This window comes from Carettochelys insculpta, chromosome 2, assembly GCF_033958435.1.
Source record: "Carettochelys insculpta isolate YL-2023 chromosome 2, ASM3395843v1, whole genome shotgun sequence".
Taxonomy (NCBI): Eukaryota; Metazoa; Chordata; order Testudines; family Carettochelyidae; genus Carettochelys; species Carettochelys insculpta.
In genome coordinates this window covers 19,573,949-19,594,010 of record NC_134138.1, presented here as the reverse complement: position 1 = coordinate 19,594,010, position 20,062 = coordinate 19,573,949, and the positions used below count along the sequence as shown (strand labels likewise).

The 20,062-nt window shown below is 46.5% G+C and overlaps 1 protein-coding gene across 6 annotated transcripts in view; it reads left to right on the top strand.

Annotated features, from left to right (window-relative positions):
- The window catches only part of PHF20L1 (PHD finger protein 20 like 1), an 84,825-nt gene that overhangs the window by 50,990 nt on the left and 13,773 nt on the right, over nucleotides 1-20,062 (top strand). For all 6 annotated transcript variants that reach the window (XM_074986637.1, XM_074986642.1, XM_074986636.1 and 3 more), the window contains one exon: nucleotides 2,255-2,354. In XM_074986637.1, coding sequence (XP_074842738.1) covers nucleotides 2,255-2,354 — 100 coding nt within the window. The remainder of the gene's footprint in view (nucleotides 1-2,254; nucleotides 2,355-20,062) is intronic.

The window sequence follows — 20,062 nt, the reverse complement described above, 5'->3', positions numbered from 1 at the left end:
AGTGGGTTATCCAGTTACATTAATATGCAGTGGATTTAAAACAAACATAAGGACTTACTTCGCACAATGTGCAGTCAACTTGTAGAACTTCTTGGCATGGGATGTTGTGAAGGCCAACTGTAAAACTGGGCTCAAAAAAGAGTTAGATAAATTCACAAAGGATAGGTCCATCTATGGCCATTATACTAGTTAGTTGGAGAAGCAACTCCATGCTCTGGGTGTCTCTTAACCTCTGACTGCCACAAACTGAGAGGACAACTTGATAGTTACTGTGCTATGTTCATTTCCTCTGAAGCATCTGGCACCAGCCGTTGTCTGAAGACAGAATATTAGATTAGATGGCTGTTGGGCTCACTCAAGATGACATTTCTTGTGAGGATAGTGTCTTGGTGACAAGATGCTGGAAACTGCTTGAAGAATATGGGGCAGTATGGAAGAGGACAAATGAACTGAGTGAGAAAAACCGAGAGGATGTATCTAGGCTGGTTTGGTTAGAATGGAGTAGATGTGTGGCAGAGAAGACAAGAAGAGACCAGATTGGATAAATAAGTGAGCACGGAATGACAGAAGGATTTGAAGAAGAGAACAAGAAGATTGAACTCATCATAAAAAATTAAGATGGTCTGTGGAAGATATTTGGGAGTGGGGCGGGGAAGCAGGAAGATTGATGTAGTCATAGTAGGAGAGAGTGGCATCTTTGGTTGTAGCATTTTTAGCTAGACTGATGGGTCAAAGTGGAAGTCAGAGACCAGAGCTGAGAGAGCTGCAGTAGTCAAGACAATAGATATTTAGAACATGGGCAAGAAATGCAGTGATGGAGACAGAAAGGAAAGGAAGGATTTTACATGTGCTATGAAGGCAGAGCAGCTGAATTTATGAAAAGGGTGAGGTTAGGGACGTTACTGTTTAGTGGATGAAGCTTACTGGTTATGGTTAACTGGTAGGGGCTGTAGCAGCCCCCCCACGCAACACGGGCCTGGAGCTGGCACCCCTTTCTCCATCCCAGACACACACACCCCTTTTTCCTCTTGAACTGGTGCCAGTAGTGGTGCTCCAGCTGGGCTGGAGTGCCCCTGCCGGTGCGGAGAGCCCCAGGCTCACCTTCCACCCACAGCAGTGCTGGAAGTGAGGACACTCCAGCCCAGATTCCCAGCTGCCCTGCATCTATTTAATCAGTTAACCAGTTAAACCTAGCGTTTAACCAGTTAACTAATTAAACCGGATTTTACATCTGTAAGTCAGGTGGATATTGGCTGTTTTACAGTCATGACTTAACTGGGATACATTTGCATCCACATCCTAGAGTTGACAGCCTCTGTGCTCCAGCCATTGTCAATTTCCAGAGTCATCCAGTAGTCATTTTGTCTTCAAATACCCCATCTACCGCTTTAGACCTAGAGCAGTGTTCATTTCAAAAGGTCCCCATCATTAAATAGTACTCCATTTGTGTTTTGTTTATCCTTTTCTGAATTCAGCTGACAATTGAAAACTTTTCACACTTAGTCTTAATGCAAATCAACTGGCCAATTGTTCTTATGCTGCTATGTCCTTTTAGCTTAAGTATTTCTTCCCTTCCTGTCATCTTTGTCTTTTCATCATTTTTTTAAAAATATTTTCGGCACTGTAATATTAAAAATCTTAGGCAAGGGAGAGGTGCTTTGTAAATGAAACTGAAGTTTTCTGTTATGCTAGAATCATTCTGTACTTCTATTTTGCCATAGTTCTATACGGGTATGCTAATGCTCAGCTGTTAAATAATTAGTGTTAAATTATTTAATATTATAATGAAATAATTGCTAGATGTTAAATCGTCAATGTTGTTTTCCAGACAGGAATTTGTAGCCAGGGGCTCAGTTTCAGAGCTAAAATTGTGCTTAATATTGGCTTGATTTTGCTGCAGAAAATACGGATTGTATGAGTATGATAGCATAATTCAAGTTGGCTACTAAAGGAAAGTATCGGAGCAGTAGCTGTGTTAGTCTGGATCTGTAACAGCAACGAAGGGTCCTGTGGCACCTTATAGACTAACAGAAAAGTTTTGAGCATGAGCTTTCGTGAGCACAGACTCACAGCATCTGATGAAGTGAGTCTGTGCTCACGAAAGCTCATGCTCAAAACTTTTCTGTTAGTCTATAAGGTGCCACAGGACGCTTCGTTGCTGTTAAAGGAAAGTAGCTATTCATTGCATTTTGAACAAGCTGGAAATAGAAGTGGCTTATAAATAATTAAGTACCTTGTTTCTTTTGAATGGCAGTGTGAAGAATGCCTGTGTTGGCAACATAGCGTATGTATGGGATTATTTGAGGACAGCATCCCAGAGCAGTACATCTGTTACATCTGCAGGGACCCACCAGGTATGAATTAAATCACTGATTTGTTCAAAATTCTTAACTCTTTTTGCTTGTTACATGTTTGCCAGTAACAAAATATTGTGTAATCATTGGTCACGATTTCAGCAGGATTTCACATGTTTGTGTGTTTGACATGCGCTGTTTTTCTGGGTGATTTTTATAACATTTTCTTCTGTATTGTTCTGTAAGGCAACTTTTTTATTTTTCTGTTACTAAACTCTTGAATTTGATTCAAATTTAACTTGCCATTGTTATGTGTTTACAAGAAATTAGTTCTGCTCTCTTACTGAGAAATGAACTCCCACAAAGAATAGGCTCTTAAAGAGAATTTCTACTCAGAAAATTGTCTCTTTTGTGTAAAAATAGTACCTTGCTACTCCCCAAATGTGTTGCCTGTATGACTATGTCTATACTTGTCTCCAACTTCAAAGGGGGCATGGTAATCAGGGTGATGGGAGATTACTAATGAAGTGCTACAATGAATATGCAGCGCTTCATTTGGCAAATTCTACCCCGCAGCAACTTCGAAGTGTCAGACTTCAAAGTGCCAGCATGCTGTGTAGCCGCGGGCACTTTGAAGTGCCTTTATTCCTCAAACTTTATTGAGCCTGTGATCAAGCTGGAGGTTAGTTGGGTTTGGGTGGGAGAAGTATGGAATAGTGGTTGGGTTTTCGTTTTGTTCTTTTTTTTGTTTCAGGATTATTACGGAGTTGGGCAGCCTCTCCCATGCTGACCATAGTCTGTTCCATTCCTACAGGCCTATTTGCTTGTCTCTTCACCACTGCCCCCATTCATATGTGTATCTGCAGTCCCTGCACCCATCAGCTCATGGCTCAGTGCTGTTACACCGCTAGTGCCTGAGCCTGTTCCCCAGTCTTGCCACTAGCCTTTCTGAACCCCAGTTTGTCACCTTCCCCCTCCCCTATCCCCAGTAGCACTGTGTGCCCTCATTTTCTTTGTCCCCTCCCACATCTCATGCCTCCTGGGTCCACAGGTAGAATGCTGTGATGATTGCTGCTGATTGTTATACTTGTCATTGAGCTTCTGTCCTGGTATAACAGTGGCATCTGGTGGTTGCAAAGCAGAGCTGCAGTGCTTATTGGGCAAAATGTGTTTTCTGCAGTGGACATGAATTCTACACAGGTGCAAATTGAAGGACAGCTTTTAGCGTTCAGTTACATTTATTCAACCTCATTGTGTAACCAGCAGTAGGATTTTACCTGTAGAATCTGTGTTGCAAATGATGGTGCATAAGTCAGAAGAAACACAGCTTGATTTTTCAATCTTAAGATGAGTTTCCAGGGCTGGCAATTTGGAAACATTTTTACTTATTTCCTGAGTTTATTTTATCTGGGAGTAATTGAAACAATAGAAATAACTTCACAGTACCATTTTTACTGTTCCTCTTCAAAGCAGAAACATGTTTTTGATGGAAAATTTCAAGTTCTTTCTGGCAAGTTATATACACATGCCCCATTACCCCACTCATTTAGAGATTTGTGTAATAGTTTATTCTCCTCTGATAGCATGAAAACATAGGACAAAATATATATTTAGGTGTCTTAAGAAAGTGGGCTAATTTGTAGAGATGAGTACTCATAACTGCCACTAGCTTCCATGGGAGGTGAAGATGCTTAGTACCTCTGAAACAAAGGCCATTTAATTTGGATGCCTCCATTATGGGTTTAGGGGGTCTTAACTTTAAACAGAGAAATTTTGAAAATTTTTAGCTCTGTTTCTGATTGTAAGACACTTGAGTTTTATAATCTGGTGTATGTGTGTGACGCTGTTGATTTGCATTTGAAGGTATTAAATTAGTGTGTGCCACAGACTTCAAAGTATTTGGAACTGCTTATTGGATGACACAGTTTGACCACCAGTCCTCCCTGCCCACTTGCCCCCTCCCACTCCACTTTTCTGTGCTTTCTCTGTAGGAGATGAGTCATTCAGGATGTCAGCATTTGACCCTGTTTGTCAATGGAAGGTGGTGCTATGCTGGAAGGTGTTAATGGCTACCATGTTTAACTACAAACAATTCTGGTGCATACCATTTTAGTGTAATGGCAAGTTTCCATCTAATTTTGTTCTTCTAGTGCTTGTGCATTTCTGTTGTTACAGGTGTGTATACTTCTTGTGCTCCATAACTGGAGAGTTTTCCCTAGCAACACCTGTGGGACAGCCCCTCCCACACTGCAGCTTCATGGGGCTTTGAGTGGAGGGTATTAAGAGTGAAGCCATGCCACCTGTCCTTTAGTTCCTTCTTACTGCCTGGGGTTGCTTGTGAGACTGATTCTGTGCTTACAGCCTATTTTCTTTGTAAACAAAGTTAGTTAATTTGCTTTTAAACATTGCTAGTTACAGTTTCATCATAGAATCGTAGGGTTAGAAGAGACCTTAGGGGGTCATTGAGTCCAACTCCCTGCTGAAAGCAGGACCACTCCAACTAAATCTTCCAAGCCAGGGCTTTGTCAAGCCAGAACTTAGACCTCTAGTGAGGAAAATTCATCCACCTCCATAGGTAACCCATCTCAGAGCTTCACCACTCTTCTGGTGAAACAGGTTTTCCTAATATCCAGTCTAGACCTCTCTCATTACAACTTGAGGCCATTATTCCTTGTTCTGTCCTCTGTCACCGCTGAGAACATCCTATCTCCATCATCCTCTTTGGAACTGCCTGCCCCCTTTCAGGTAGCTGAAGGCTGCTATCAAATCCTCCCTCACTCTTCTCTTCATCAGACTAAATAAGCCCAAATCCCTCAGCCTCTCTTTATGTCATGTTCTCCAGCCCCCTAATAATTTTTGTTGCTCTCCACTGACCTCCCTCAAGTGTGTCTACATCCATTGTCTAGTGGAGAGGTCCAGAAATGGACACAACATTCCAGATGCAGCCTCACCAGTGCCAAATAAAGGGGAATAATTGCTTCCCTAGATCGACTGGCAGTTCCCTTACTAATGCACCTGAGTATGCTGTTAGCCTTCTTGGCTATCAGGGCACACTGTTGGCTCATATCTAGCTTCTCATCCACTGTTATACTCAGGTCCTTTTTTTATAGAACTGCTACTTAGCCAGTCTGTTCCCAGCCTGTAGCAGTGCTTGGGATTCCTCAGTACTAAGTGCAGGATTCTTCACTTGTCCTTATCGAACCTCCTTAAATATTGTTGAGCCTACACTTCCAGTTTGTCTAGGTCTCCCTGTATCCTCTGCCTACCCTCCACCGTATCAACTTCTCCTCCTAGTTTAGTATCATCTGCAAATTTGCTGAGGGTTTAGTTCATGCCCTCATTCAGGTCATTAGTAAAGATGTTGAACAAAACCAGACCCAGAACTGACCCTTGGGGTATGCCACTTGATATTGGCTGCCAACTAGACATAAAGCTGTTGACCACTGCCTGTTGAGCCTGAAAATCTAGCCAGTGTTCTCTCTGCCTACAGCCCATTTTAATTCAGTCCATACTACTTTAACTTGCGGGCAAGGATACTGTGGGAGACTATATCATAAGTTTTGCTGAAGTTAGGGTATATTATGCCCACTATTTCCTTTGTATTCAGCTGGGGTGACTGAATACTAGCCCAGGCAATGCAATGCATAATAGGGTGCCAAATGGAGAGGACACTCCATCATTGCTGATAGCATGGAAACAACATGGGAAGTAGCAGTTAGGGGTTATAAACCCTCCTCAGCTGGCAAAGACGATGCTGCCACAGGTCACTCTCATCAGTGGGAGAAGTCATTACGCTTCACTGGTAATCAGCTGCCTGCCTCAAGCTTGGCAGCCCCCCGTCAATAAGGTGCTGACCCGCCACATCTGCCTTCCTCATTGGGTGCATGGAGATAGACCAGAAATCAAAAAGTAGATGTAAATGACATACACACTTTTAAAAGAAATAATAAATCAACTTGCCTCAAGCTCAGTAGCTGGCATGCGCGGACCATGTGTCTGGTACTTGAATCTGCTGAAGACCTTACAAACATGGACTCAATTTGCAAAACAGCAGTCAGATCAACAGTTACACAAACTGAACATTGATATCACTGCTCTCCAGGAAACCAGGCTGGCAGATGCTGGGTTAGTGAAAGAAACCAACTACAATTTCTTTTCAAAGGGCTTGAGTTCAGAGGAACACCGCCTCTCTGGAGTTGGATTTGCTGTTCGGAACAATCTGCTGAAATCTATCCATATACCCACGGCTGAATCAGAATGCATTATATCCTTTAATCTCTGCACCAAGTCAGGGTATGTCAACATCATCAGTGTTTATGCACCCACGTTGGCATTGTGCACCGAAGACAAGGACCGTTTTTATTAATAATCTTCAGAAAGTTATCGCCTCCTTTCCAACTGGTGAACAACTGTATATCCTTGGTGACTTAAATGCAAGATTTGGACACGACTATTAGTCCTGGCCCATCTGCCTTGATCATCACGGTTTGGGAAAATGAACGAAAATGGTCAAAGCCTTCTCGAATTCAGTGCTCAGCGTCAGCTCTGCATCACTGATAAGGTCTTTAACTTGAAAGAGTGTCAACAGGTTTTGTGGCACCACCCTAGATCTTGTCACTGGCATCAACTTGACCTTGTACTGGTACACAGGAAACATCTCAATGCTGTCAAATTTACACGCGCGTACCACAGCACAGATTGCCACCACTCCTTGATCATCAGCAGAGTGAAAATCATCCCAAAGAAACTATATGACAAAGGAATGCAGCAAGCCAAAGTTCAATACCAGAGGTGCGCTGAAATGCTCTGTCTTTGCAGATGATTTCACTTCCAAAATGGAGCACAAACCTGACCAACAAACCATTGATGAAACATGGTCTGTGCTGAGAGAAGCAATATACAGATGTGCCAATTCTATTTTTGGAACATGTAAATTCTTCTTCGAGTGTCCCCGTGGGTGCTCCACAACAGGTGTCGGGCTCGCCCGGCGCCGCAGATCGGATCTTCCAAGCAGTTTCTGCCGGACTGCGTATGCGCCGGCGCGCGCCGCTCCCTTGCGCGCTCCTGGCCACGTGCGCAATCCGGTCCCCGCCAGTTCCTCTTAACCGCCGTCGACTGCAGACGGAATCCGAACTAGGCTAAGGCCAAGTTAGCGTATTCAATGGTTTTAACTGTTTTTTCTTTAAAGTTTTCAAGTTCTTAGGCTACTGCAAGTTAGCCAGTTGTTATTTTTCAAAAAAAAAAACAAAAACCAAGCGGGACGGCATTCAGTCCAGTCCCAGTAACAAGCGGAACACCGGAGGCCAGGAGCCTAGGGCCATCAGCCCTCCTGCCGTGGCAGGCCATCGGACAAGGGGAAAAACAGCACAGAGAAGGTGCTAAGTACCCGTTAACAACTGAAAGACTCACCAACAATGTCCTCTTCGGGATTTAAGAAATGTGAGTCCTGCCGAGAGGCAATGCCAGCGTCTGATGGGCACAGTCTATGCATAAGGTGCCTGGGGGAGTCCCATGTCACGCAGAAATGCTCCTTCTGTGCAAAACTAACAGCCAGAGCAAGGAAGGACAGGGAGATGCGGCTTAAAATGCTGCTCTTCGACAAGGCCCTCCAGCCAGATGTGCCGGAGCGGCCGAAGCAGGAGGGAGCCTCCGGGGCTCATAAAAGGAAAGCCGCCTCCCTCACCCCATCAGCGCAAAAACGGAGGAAAGCCTCCCCAGCCCGATCCCTGCCGGCAGCAACAGCGAGCGGGACGGGAGGAGCGCGCAGCCCCCAGCCGCAGCAACAACTGATTGGCAGCGGCACGGAGAGCCACGTGGAAGCAGCTCAGCCGCCGATAATCAAACAGCCGCCCCGCACCGCAGGCAGGGCGGTGGCTAAACAAGCGCCGGTACCGGCGGCACCGCAAGCAGCGGCACCGACCCCTGGGGAACCGGCGGTGCAGAGCGCACAGGCACGCAGCCTGCAGGCACCGGAGGACACCGCCCGTGCGGCACCGCCCATGAGCGTGCCGAGCACGGCGCGGACGGGGCAGAGATCCCCTACACGCCAGGGGGCGGAGTTACCTCCTCAAGGGAGGGGGAAGGCTGCACACAAAACGAGGCACCGCAGCCCCTCTCCAGACAGGGCTGCGGAGTTGCTTTCTTTCAGCCCTCCACTTATGCTGCAGACTCCAACCAGAAGGCAGGGGTCCCCCCTAGCCTACCCGGAGCTCCCGTCTCCATTTTTACAACCAGCCTCGCCCTGGCTGGGACCACCTTCACCCTTCCTGGGGTTTGAGCCACTGGAATACTATCCAAAATCGCTCTCTCCAGTGTCCCAGATCTCTCGACGATCTCGCTCCCCCAGACGCAGAGGGTATGCACCAAGGGAGTGGTCTAGGTCACCTTCCCAAGAACAGTGCCTATACTGCCATGGTCGCCCCTATCACGCGGGGCATAGACACCACTGGCAATCTACCAGGGAAAGATCCCCACAGACGATCTCGTATCCCCGAGGGCAATCGCGAACGGGGACAGAGACTCAAGTATCTCAGGGGGGACTGGTTATGGAACCCCGAGATTTTCCCTCGCAAGCCTCTAGCGAGAGGGTGTACCATCACCAACAGGAACCGGAAGGGTCCAGAGAGGCGTACCCCAGCGGTTCCTCGCTCTCCTCCCCGGACGAGGCTACGGCCCCGGTGGACGTCCATCCTCCGGACGATCTCAAACAGTTTCAAGAGCTGTTTAAGAGGGTGGCCTTCACGCAAGGCATCCAGACAGCAGAGGTGCAAGAGAAACACCATAAGCTCCTCAAAAATCTGAGACCTCCGGCCTCCTCCAAAATAGCAATACCGCTTGATGAAGCAATCTTGGAGTCCGCCACTATGATATGGCAGACCCCTGCGACTATTCCGCCTGTCCACAAGAGAGCGGATAAGAAATACTTCATGCCGGCGAAGGGCATGGAGTTCCTGTTCAGCCACCCACAACCAAATTCCTTGGTGGTGGAGTCGTCGCAACAAAGATCAAAGACATCTCAATTCAGGACAGGGGGAACAGACAAAGATGCCAAGAAGCTAGAGCTGTTCGGCAGAAAGGTCTACTCCTCCTCCACTCTACTGTTGCGAATGGCAAATTACGCAGCGCATTTAGCGAACCATAATTTCGACAACTACACTAGGTTAACCTCCCTCATGGACTCGCTTCCAGAGGACAAGAAACCGGTGCTCAAGGCCATTGTGCAAGAAGGCTACGCGGCCTCGAGGACGGGAGTTCAGATCGCCCTGGATGTTGCGGACACAGCAGCAAGTTCCACAGCTACGGCAGTGGTGATGCGAAGGGCGTCCTGGCTCCAGACTTCGGGTATACCGAGGGATCTGCAGGCAAAGATAGTCGATCTTCCCTTCGACTCGCAGAAGCTGTTTGCTGAATCAACTGACTCGGTCCTTCATTCCAGTAAAGATTCGAGAGCCACACTTAGGACCCTGGGGATTTACACCCCTCCATACAGAAAGAAAAAGTACTACCCTCAACAAAGACGGTACCAGTACCAGCAACAGCGTCCCCAGTACCACAGGGGTTACGAGCAAGGGCGACATCAACAGCACCAGCAGTAGAGAACTCCCAGGTGACGTTCACAACAGAGCCGTGCGTCCTCGGGGCAGGGCCAAAGGCCACAAATTTGACACACAGATTCAGGGCTGCGCCATCACTACCATCGCACAAGGTCATTCGAAGCGGCTATTCCACCATCGCCTCCAACCATTCTACGACCAGTGGCAAAGGATCACCACAGACAAATGGGTGCTGGAGATCATAGCCACGGGGTACGCCATCCCCTTCCAGTCGCTCCCACCGCCACGACCTCCACCCAGGCCCCACCTCCAGGAGGCCTCCCACATAGCGAGGCTCAAGCAGGAGGTAGACCATCTCATGCTCATAGGGGCAGTGGAAAGAGTGCCGGAGCAACTGCAAGGGAAAGGGTTCTACTCGAGGTACTTCCTCACAGAGAAAAAGACAGGAGGCTGGAGGCCCATCTTAGATCTTCGAGGCCTCAACCGGTACCTGCGCAAGCAACGCTTTCGGATGATCACAATCGCCTCCATCCTTACGGCACTGGACGATGGAGATTGGTTCGCAGCCCTCGATTTACAAGACGTGTATTTTCACATAACTATCCATCCGGCTTACCGGCGATTCCTCCGGTTCATGGTAGGCAAAGAACATTTTCAATACGAGGTCCTACCGTTTGGCCTCTCCTCGGCCCCCAGAGTCTTCACCAAGACCTTGGCAGTGGCGTCAGCCTACCTGCACAGACAGGGGGTATTTATATTCCCGTATCTGGACGACTGCCTACTCAAAGGGGCCTCGAAGGAGGAGGTACTACGCATGATACGCGTCACAGCAGGCACGTTCTCTTCGCTCGGCCTGGTTATCAATCTGGCAAAATCAAAGATAGACCCCACACAGGACATAGAGTTCATAGGGGTACGCATAAATTCTATTACAGCGAGAGTATATCTACCAGAGACTCGCTTTCGGGCCATCGGCTCCCTTGTGCAAGTCATCACCTTCAGCCCTACGGTGCCGGTCCTGACGTGCTTACAGCTGCTGGGCCACATGGCAGCGGCGACGTTTGTAGTACAGAACGCCAGGTTACACATGTGCAGCATGCAGCACTGGCTGGCGAGCGTATACAAACCGGCAGCACACACCGTTCACAGGGTGGTGTCGCCCACAGCAGAGGTGCGCAAATCCCTGCAATGGTGGGTAAACCCCAAGAACTTGCTAACAGGGGTACCCTTCCACCAACCACAAATATCGGTTTTTCTTACTACAGATGCCTCCCTCATAGGGTGGGGAGCACACATGGGCGAAGAGGTGACTCAAGGGCTGTGGTCCTCCACGGAGCAGTCACTGCACATAAATATACTGGAGCTCAAAGCAGTGTTCAACGCCTGCAGACACTTTCGAGACCATATACAAGGCAAAGTCGTCGGGATCAGTACAGACAGTACCTCCACCATGTTTTATATAAACCGGCAAGGAGGAGCTTGGTCCCGTGCCTTATGTGCGGAAGCAGTCCGGTTATGGAACTGGTGCATCGCCAACAATATAATCTTGAAAGCCTCGTACTTACCAGGCGCTCACAGTGTGAAGGCAGACCAGCTGAACAGGCGTTTTGCACTCACGCACGAGTGGCAGATCCATCCCGATCTGCTACGACCGATTTTCCACGCATGGGGTTTTCCCCAGATAGACCTGTTTGCCACTCAACACAAGAAGTGCCCACGATTCTGCTCTAGGGCAGGACTGGGATGGGGGTCCCTGGGGGACGCGTTCGCGATCTCGTGGAGGGGCCCCCTGCTTTACCCTTTTCCTCCCACAGTGCTGATCCACAAAGTCTTGCAGAAAGCCAGGAGGGAAGGAGCCCGAATGATCCTGATAGTCCCAACGTGGGATCGACAGCAATGGTTCCCCCTACTCCTGCGCATGTCGGACCGTCCACCGATGCCTCTTCCGGTGGCGTCGGACCTGCTCACGCAAGCCCAGGGGTCCATAGTGCATCTGCACCCCCAAGGCCTGCGACTACAAGCGTGGTTAATCCATGGCTCAGCTCCCTAGAGATCGCATGCACAGAGGAAGTGCAGCAAGTCCTAGAAAGTAGCAGGAGGACTTCCACCAGGAAGACCTACAAGCAGAAATGGACTCGCTTCATGGCTTGGTGTGCTACCAAACAACTGGCCCCCCTTTCAGTGCCTATACCTGTAATATTAGAGTATTTACTGGACTACAAGAGAGGGGGACTCTCACTATCCTCGTTAAAGGTCCACCTTGCCGCCATTTCGGCGTTCAGACACGAGGAGGAAGGGCACACGGTGTTCGCCCATCCCATGGTTACCAGGTTCCTCAAAGGGTTGGTAAACCTGTACCCCCCTCGGAAACCGCTTCCACCTTCGTGGAACTTGGACCTGGTGCTTAACGCGCTAACGGGACCACCGTTCAAGCCCTTGGCCACGGTTTCCCTCCGCCTCCTTACGATAAAGACCACCTTTCTTCTCACAATTACGTCAGCTCGCAGGGTGAGCGAGCTTGCGGCAGTTATGGCAACTCCACCCTGCACTGTTTTTTCCAAGGAGGCGGTAACCATACGGCTGCATCCAGCCTTTGTTCCCAAGGTGTCTTCTGAGTTTCACATTAACGAACCTATTGTTTTACCCTCGTTTTATCCAAAGCCTCATAACTCTAACAAAGAGGCGCGCCTACACCTCCTGGACGTGAGGAGGGCACTAGCCTTCTATGTAGACAGGACCAAGTCCTTCCGGAAAACGGATAGACTCCTAGTCTCTCTCGCTCCCAAATCGAAAGGAGAAGGTCTCTCTTCACAGAGAATCTTGAAGCACATCGTATCCTGCATAAAAATGTGCTACGAACTCAAAAAGACTCGTTTATTGGCCACTCCCAGGGCTTATTCCACTAGGGTGGTGGCGGCATCAACAGCCTTTTTCAAGGGCGTTGCGCTAAAAGACATTTGCAGAGCGGCGACCTGGTCATCCTATGACACCTTCGCCAAACATTACGCCCTTCACAGGGTATTCCAAGAGGATACCCGTCTCTCGACAGCGGTCCTCTCGGGGACAAGCTGCACATAATCCGATTACCCACCTCCTATCTTGGGTTACTGCTGGGTAGTCACCTATTGTGGAGCACCCACAGGGACACTCGAAGAAGAAAGACAGGTTACTCACCGTAGTAACGGTGGTTCTTCGAGATGTGTCCCCGGGGGTGTTCCACTACCCACCCATCCTCCCCGCTTCGGATCTCTGTTAGTGTTTTGCAGGAGCATCCGAGGCGGTTGGTCAAGGAACTGGCGGGGACCGGATCGCACACGTGGCCAGGAGCGTGCAAGGGAGCGGCGCGCGCCGGCGCATGTGCGGTCCGGCAGAAACTGCTTGGAAGATCTGATCTGCGGCGCCGGGCAAGCCCGACACCTATTGTGGAGCACCCACGGGGACACATCTCGAAGAACCACCGTTACTATGGTGAGTAACCTGTCTTTCTCCAACAAAGACTGAGTCGATGAAAATGCTGACATTCTTAGGCCTCTTCTTGAAGAAGAACACAAGGCATATAGAATCCATCTCTAAGCACGAGAAAGTAACTTGGACACTCAAGGTCTGTTACTCAGAGAGAGTCCAGCTGGTGTGTGAACAAGTATTGGGCTGACCTATGTTCTAATATTCTACAGGTGTCTGATTTGGGCGACATGAAAACCATGCGTGATTGATTGAAGAAAGCACTTGGACTGAACATTACCAAAGTTGCCCCACTGAAGCATTTAAATGGACAGGTGATCACAGACAAAAAGCTGCAGATGTCCAGATGGGTGGAACACTGCTCAAGTCTTTATTCCCACAAGCGTACAATACAACCTGAACTTGACAACCTCATCTTAACTCTTCCAGAAATGTCTGAAATAGATGCTGAGCCTATGGAGAAGAAACTTTCTCAAGCTCTTGATATTCTCTCCAATGGAAAAGTGACAGGAAATAATAGAATCCCAGCTGAAGTACTGAGGGCAAACAAGGCAGTGCTCTTCCCCTGCCTCTACGATTTACTCCTAAAATGTCGGAGAGCTGGAGATGTCCCACACAACATGAAGGATGCCAACATCATCACACTCTATAAAAACAAAGGTGATAAAAGTGACTGTAACAGCTACAGAGACATCTTGTTACTCAGAATCACAGGAAAAGCATTTGCCTGTGTCATTATCAAACACCTGTAAAAACTCGCAAATCAAGTCTATCCAGAAATACAGTATGGCTTCAGGGCTGAAAGGTCAACAATGGACATGATTTTTTCTCTTCGACAACTACAGGAAAAATGCAGAGAACAAGAAAAGCCATTATTCATAGCATTTGTGGACTTAACAAAGGCATTTGACACAGTTACTAGATCAGGGCTATTCAGAGTATTAATTAAGATTGACTGCCCACCGACCCTACTTAAGTGTCTAACATCCTTTCACAAAAACATGAAAGTAACAGTGCGGTATGATGCATCTACCTTGGAACTGTGTGCAATGAATGGTGGAGTCAAACAAGGGTGTGTTCTCGCCCCTACTCTCTTCAGCATATTCTTCAGTTCTATTCAATTGCGCATTTCAAAACTCACACAGCGGCGTATTTATCCACACAAGATTAGATGGGTGTCTCTACAACCTGGCAAGACTCAAGGCCAAAACTAAGGTCAAGAAAGTCCTCATTAGGGAACTCCTCTTTGCAGATGTTGCAGCTGTCGTCACTCATAATGAAGACATGCTACAGTCACTGATGGATTCTCTATCCAGAGTCCGCAAGTTGTTTTCCCTTGACATAAGCATGAAGAAAACTGCTGTATTTGCTTGAGGTATACCTCAGCGACCCAATGTCATTCTGGATAACAGCCCATGAGTTGTGGTTCAACAATTTTGTTGCCTTGGATCTACTGTCACTGCAAACCTCTCTATGGACAAAGAACTGAACCTCAGAATCGGGAAGGCAGCTACTATTTTTGTCAGACTTAGAAAATGAGCATGGCACAATCCTAAGGTGACAGTGAACGCAAAGATACTAATCTACCAGCCATATGTGTTGAGTATCCTGCTACATAGTTCTGAGGCCCAGACCACTTCCTCGAAACAGGAGGAAAAAATGAACAGCTTCCATCTTTGCTACCTCCACAGAATTATGAATATCAACTGGCAAGATAAAGTTTCAAATGCAGATGTCCTTTCAAGATCTGGCATACCCAGCCTCACAGTGATCCTCAACAGGAGAAGAGTACATTGGCTTGGTCATGTGAGAAGAATGGGTGACGAACATCTTCCTAAAGAAATGCTTTTCGATGTACTGTCATGTGAGTTGAGAATAAGAGGAAAACCAAAGCTGAGATTCAAGGATACATACAAAAACACCATGAAAAAAATTCTACATTGATCCAAAATCATGGGAATATACATCATTAGATCGAAATACTTTGCAACAATTGCTACGATAGGGCACATCATCCTTTGATAGTATATGTGCAAGCCACACAAAAGAACTTCATCTTAGAAGGAAAAGCTCTCCGACTCCAGAATTCAGAAACACAGTGCAATCCACCATGCAAATCCAATATTGGATGCATAAGCCAGGAGAGAAGCTGCATACTCAAACACTGCCCAGAGATCCTCACTGCCACTGGAACCACCATCTCTCAAGACGAAAAGGGGGCTACAGACTTTCACCATATCCACAGAGCCAGTTACCTTGTCATATAAGGCAATCAGATTGGTCAGGCATGATTTGCCCTTGGTGAATCCATGTCGACTATTCCTGATCGGTGTTCATACTTTCAACTTTCTTTTCTGTCTTTAATCCAATTTATTTTGTTTTTTGTGAATCTGTCTGGCTTTGGGGAGCTGCCCAGTACCTTCAGAGCCTATGCCAAGGTCCCATTCTTAAGCCCTGCACCAGCTATAATTTGCTAGTGCCTGTCAGTAGCCTCCCCACTCCCCTGTTTAAAGAGCTTTGAGCAAGGCTCGTGTTAGAGCCCATGGTGACAATACTAGAGGCCTGTGCGTCTGCAAGAGGTCTGTTGTGTCTTTGAGTGCTGACATTTAGGGCAAAGATCCTCCATCAGCACTGTGGCTGGTGCCGTAGATTTTGGCACTGACAGTCAGGATTTTTTTGTCCTCATTGGTCCAGTACCCCATTAGTCTGCCTCTTCTGTGACAATATCTAAAACTTAATCTTATTGCATAATACTGATAGCTAGGAAGCCTTTAGTGCTTCCTCCTAGACTTTTAAAGGCCGGGAAGGGGGCCATCATGATCATCTGGTCTGGCATCCTGCACATTGCACACCACAGAATCCCTCCCACCCTCTTCTGTAATATATCTGTAACCCCTGGGTAACTTACTGAAGTCCTCAAATAACAATTTAAAGGATAAACAATTTAAACATAAGTTATAGAAAATGCACAATTTACACTATAGGTTGAACCTTCCTAATTGGGAGCTCTCTTATCCAGCAATGTCCATAATCCAGCATGATGTTAGTAAGCATGGCTGTGTCCAAGTTTTCCACGGTCCCATAAAGTGTGTTTACAGCCACCAGTTCTGGCTCTCAGTGTTCTGTGCTGTTGTTTATCTGTAGCTTACCCCTGTCTTCTAAGTGCCCAGTAAGCAGTAGAAGTGTTAGTAATGATGTTAGGCAGTATTGACCTCCCATCGTTCAGCAAATTCCCTCATTCAGCAGCAGTCAGGTTCCGAGGTTGCCGGACTAGAGAGATTCAACCTGCAGTTTAAACCTGAAAGTTGTCAAGGCCCTATGGTGCTGAGGAAAAACAAACAAACAAAATAGGTTTCTGTTAATCTGGCCTATGGAAAAATTGTTTCCTCATCCCAAATATAGCAGTCAGTTAAACCCTGAGAATGTAAGCAATGACCCACTAGCTAGAGGCATGGGAAAGAATTCACTGTAGTAAATCAGAGCCTTTCCCATCTAGTATCTTATCACTGACCACTAGAGAGATTTTCTGCTAGCAGTCCCATATCAAACACATGCTGTTACGAGCAGTCTCATCATACCATTCTCTCTGTAAACTTGTCAACCTCAGTCTTTAAGTCTGGTTAAGTTTTTTGGTCCCTTTTGATCACACTAGTAGCTGTTCTAGGACTTCACTCTTTTCAAGCCTAAACTTGTTGACCAGTTTAATATCCATTTGTTTTTATGTATATATTTGTCCTTTTTTAAAATAATTTCCCTGCCTCTCTGGTATTTCTCCCCTGATGAATGTATAGAGAGCAATCTTTCTCCTGTCAGACTTCCTTTGATTAGATTAAACAAGCCACGCTCTTTGTCTCCTCTGATATATATGTTTTCCATTCCTTGGACTATCCTAGCAGCCCTTCTTTACATGTTCTAGTTTGAATCCATCTTTTTTAAACACGGGAGACCAGAGCTGCACAGAGTATTCCAGATGAAGTCTCACCAGTATTTTGTAGATAATAGTACTAACAGTTCCCTATCTCTACTGGAAATATCTCACCAGATGCATCTTAGGACTGCACTGGCCCTGGTCGACTAGTCAAACTGGGAGGCAATCTCTCTATTTGTGATTTGCCTGAAAACTCTAGGAAACAGATCTATTTCCACTTGATGGAAGGCCCTCTAGTTTCTCAATCAGCTTAGCAGGCTTGCTTGGGCACAACAGATTCTGAAGCTACAGCCATAGCAAGTGCTAGTAACAATGCTCTTTCTTGTGGTCCCAGCTGAAATGGATTCCTGCAGAAGCACAGTAGACATTCAAAGACCTTCATTTTAAGAGCTTTTATTGTCTCCAAACTGATGAGACTTTGCATACACTAAAAGTATCTAGAGCAATCTTAAGTCCCTCAGTATATCAGCACCTGCTGGAGAGGATTAAATATTGTCTATTTCAGGTTGGACAGCAATTCTGCTGATATAGACAGCCTGACTATTCTAGGCACAAAGAAAAATCAGAGGAGGCGAGGGCTCTGCCATCTATCTCCTCAGTCACCATCCAGGCAACTACAAGTCACATAAGTAGCGTTGTTTGGTTTCTCCACTGAGGATAGCGCACCATCTTAGAGCTTACTGTCCCTTTACTTCCCTTTGTGAAGAGGTTAACCCATTTCCTAAGTGTGTGGCAGGCTGTCACCTTGGTCAATTGGGTGATAAAGTGGAATTGGTATATAACCTACAGTTCCATTCTGTACCCCTCCTGCCCCCTTTGTTTTCTTTCTCAGGCAGCCAGCTCATGAATCTTTAAGATAGGGAATGTGGACTCTGTGTTCTTTGGGAGATTTTAGAGAAAGTGTTGCCTCTTCCTTGGGGTTTTTATTCTTGATATTTCCTAATACTTAAAGCCAGAGGGAGGGGGTGTTAAACCCATTCCAGGCATTCAAAACATATATATAAAAAAAACCTAAAACACCATATGGTTTGCCTTCCTTTTGTTACCCTTGGTCTAGGTCAGAGAGACTGATAAGCTGCCCTCAACATACAGGATGCCTGTCTTCAAATACCAGTCTATCCTGGCCACGGAAGGTGTCTAAGATTGACAGTTATTTCCTTCTATTGTGAATCTGTTGTTCTGCCCTTTGGTCTGTTGCTGGCACCAAGGGTTTCACCGATTGCAAGGCAGTGGTCATGGCCATTCTCTGTTAACAGACCACCTACATGTACCCCTACCTGGATGGCATAAAGTTACTCTTGTCACCAAATAGACACCACTGTCCATCAGACTCTCCACTTGTTCAGTAGTCTGTGCCTGAAAAATAAACTTTGAAAAGTAAATTTTATTATCACTCCTAAAAACAGGATTCATTAGCATGGTCCTTGGCTTAGCCTCTGCCAGGGCTTTCTTGCCTCATCCCAGGCTCTAGGCGATATGAGACCTGTGTGCATGGTTCAAAGATCAGCCATAAACCATAGAGAGGAGTTTTCCCTAAGACCCTGTCTGCATATCTCTCATCCAGGCTGCACCTCCGGCGAATGCACCATGACCCAAATAAATTTACCATCCTCAGGTTCACTGTTCCAGGAAAGGTTTTGTCATCTCTGACTGGGTGGATAATCCAAAACTACTTGTGGGGGGTATGTTCTTTCTCTGTACATCTTGCCTGTTTATGACCTTGGTAACAAGCACATCAGCCATGGAATGGGGGAACTTATTTGAGCAATCTACAGGCTCAGGATTCATGGATCACCCATGAGGCCAGCTTCCACTTAAAAGGTTCTCTGGTTGCACACAGTATTCTCTGCATCAGCATTTCCTGCTACTTTTCCATCCAGATGCTCACCGAAAATGCCACAGCAGACCATCCAAGTGGATCCTTCAGCCTCAATCACAAACTGTCTGACTACACAGCTGTTTTAGGATTCAGTGTTTCATACACGAGGTTTTCAGACAGTTGATTTCTTAGCAACTTGGCAAAACAGGAAATGTCTTCTGTTCTGTTCAAGAGTAGATCACTGCTCCAGATCAGTCTTTGATGCTTTCATGCTCCTCTGAGACAAAATACCACCAGTGCCACCCATTACTAGAGTCCTTGTTAAGCTGAAGCAAGCTCAAGACACAACAATCCTCATACCTCCAACCTTGCCATGGTCCATGTTGTGGACCCAAGAACTCTTTATTTCTGTCTCCTGCAGCATTTGTGGGGAAATGTTTCTGTTGTGGCCATCTGCAAAGCAACGATATGGTCTTCTCTTTTAGGCATTGTGCAATTACTGAAGCATCAAGGCAAGTCATAAATGTGGGAAAGCAGTCCCTCACACTCCAAGCCACACTGCTGCTGGAAGGTGTAACATGATGCCACATCTTCAAGTTAACTCTAGACAAATTCAGACTAGAAATAACATGTCCATTTTTAACAATACAAATAATTAACCACTGGAACAATTCACCAAGATGTGTGGTGGATTCTCCATCATTGACCATTTCTAAATCAAGATTGGGTGTGTTTTTTTGTTTTTTTTTTTAAGATCTATTCTAGAAATTAATGGGACAGGTCTGTGGCCTGTGTTTACACAAGAAGTCAACCTAGGTGATCACAATGGTCTCTTCTGGCCTTGGAGTCAATGACAATGGCTTGGGAATCACTAGCAGTGTAATGGTCATATGCAAGCACTCGAAGAAGAAAATTCAAATACTCATCTTCTCGAAACTGTTCTTTAAGATGTTTTGCATATATCCATTACATGGCCCATCCTCAGATTCCAGCGTTGGACTCTATA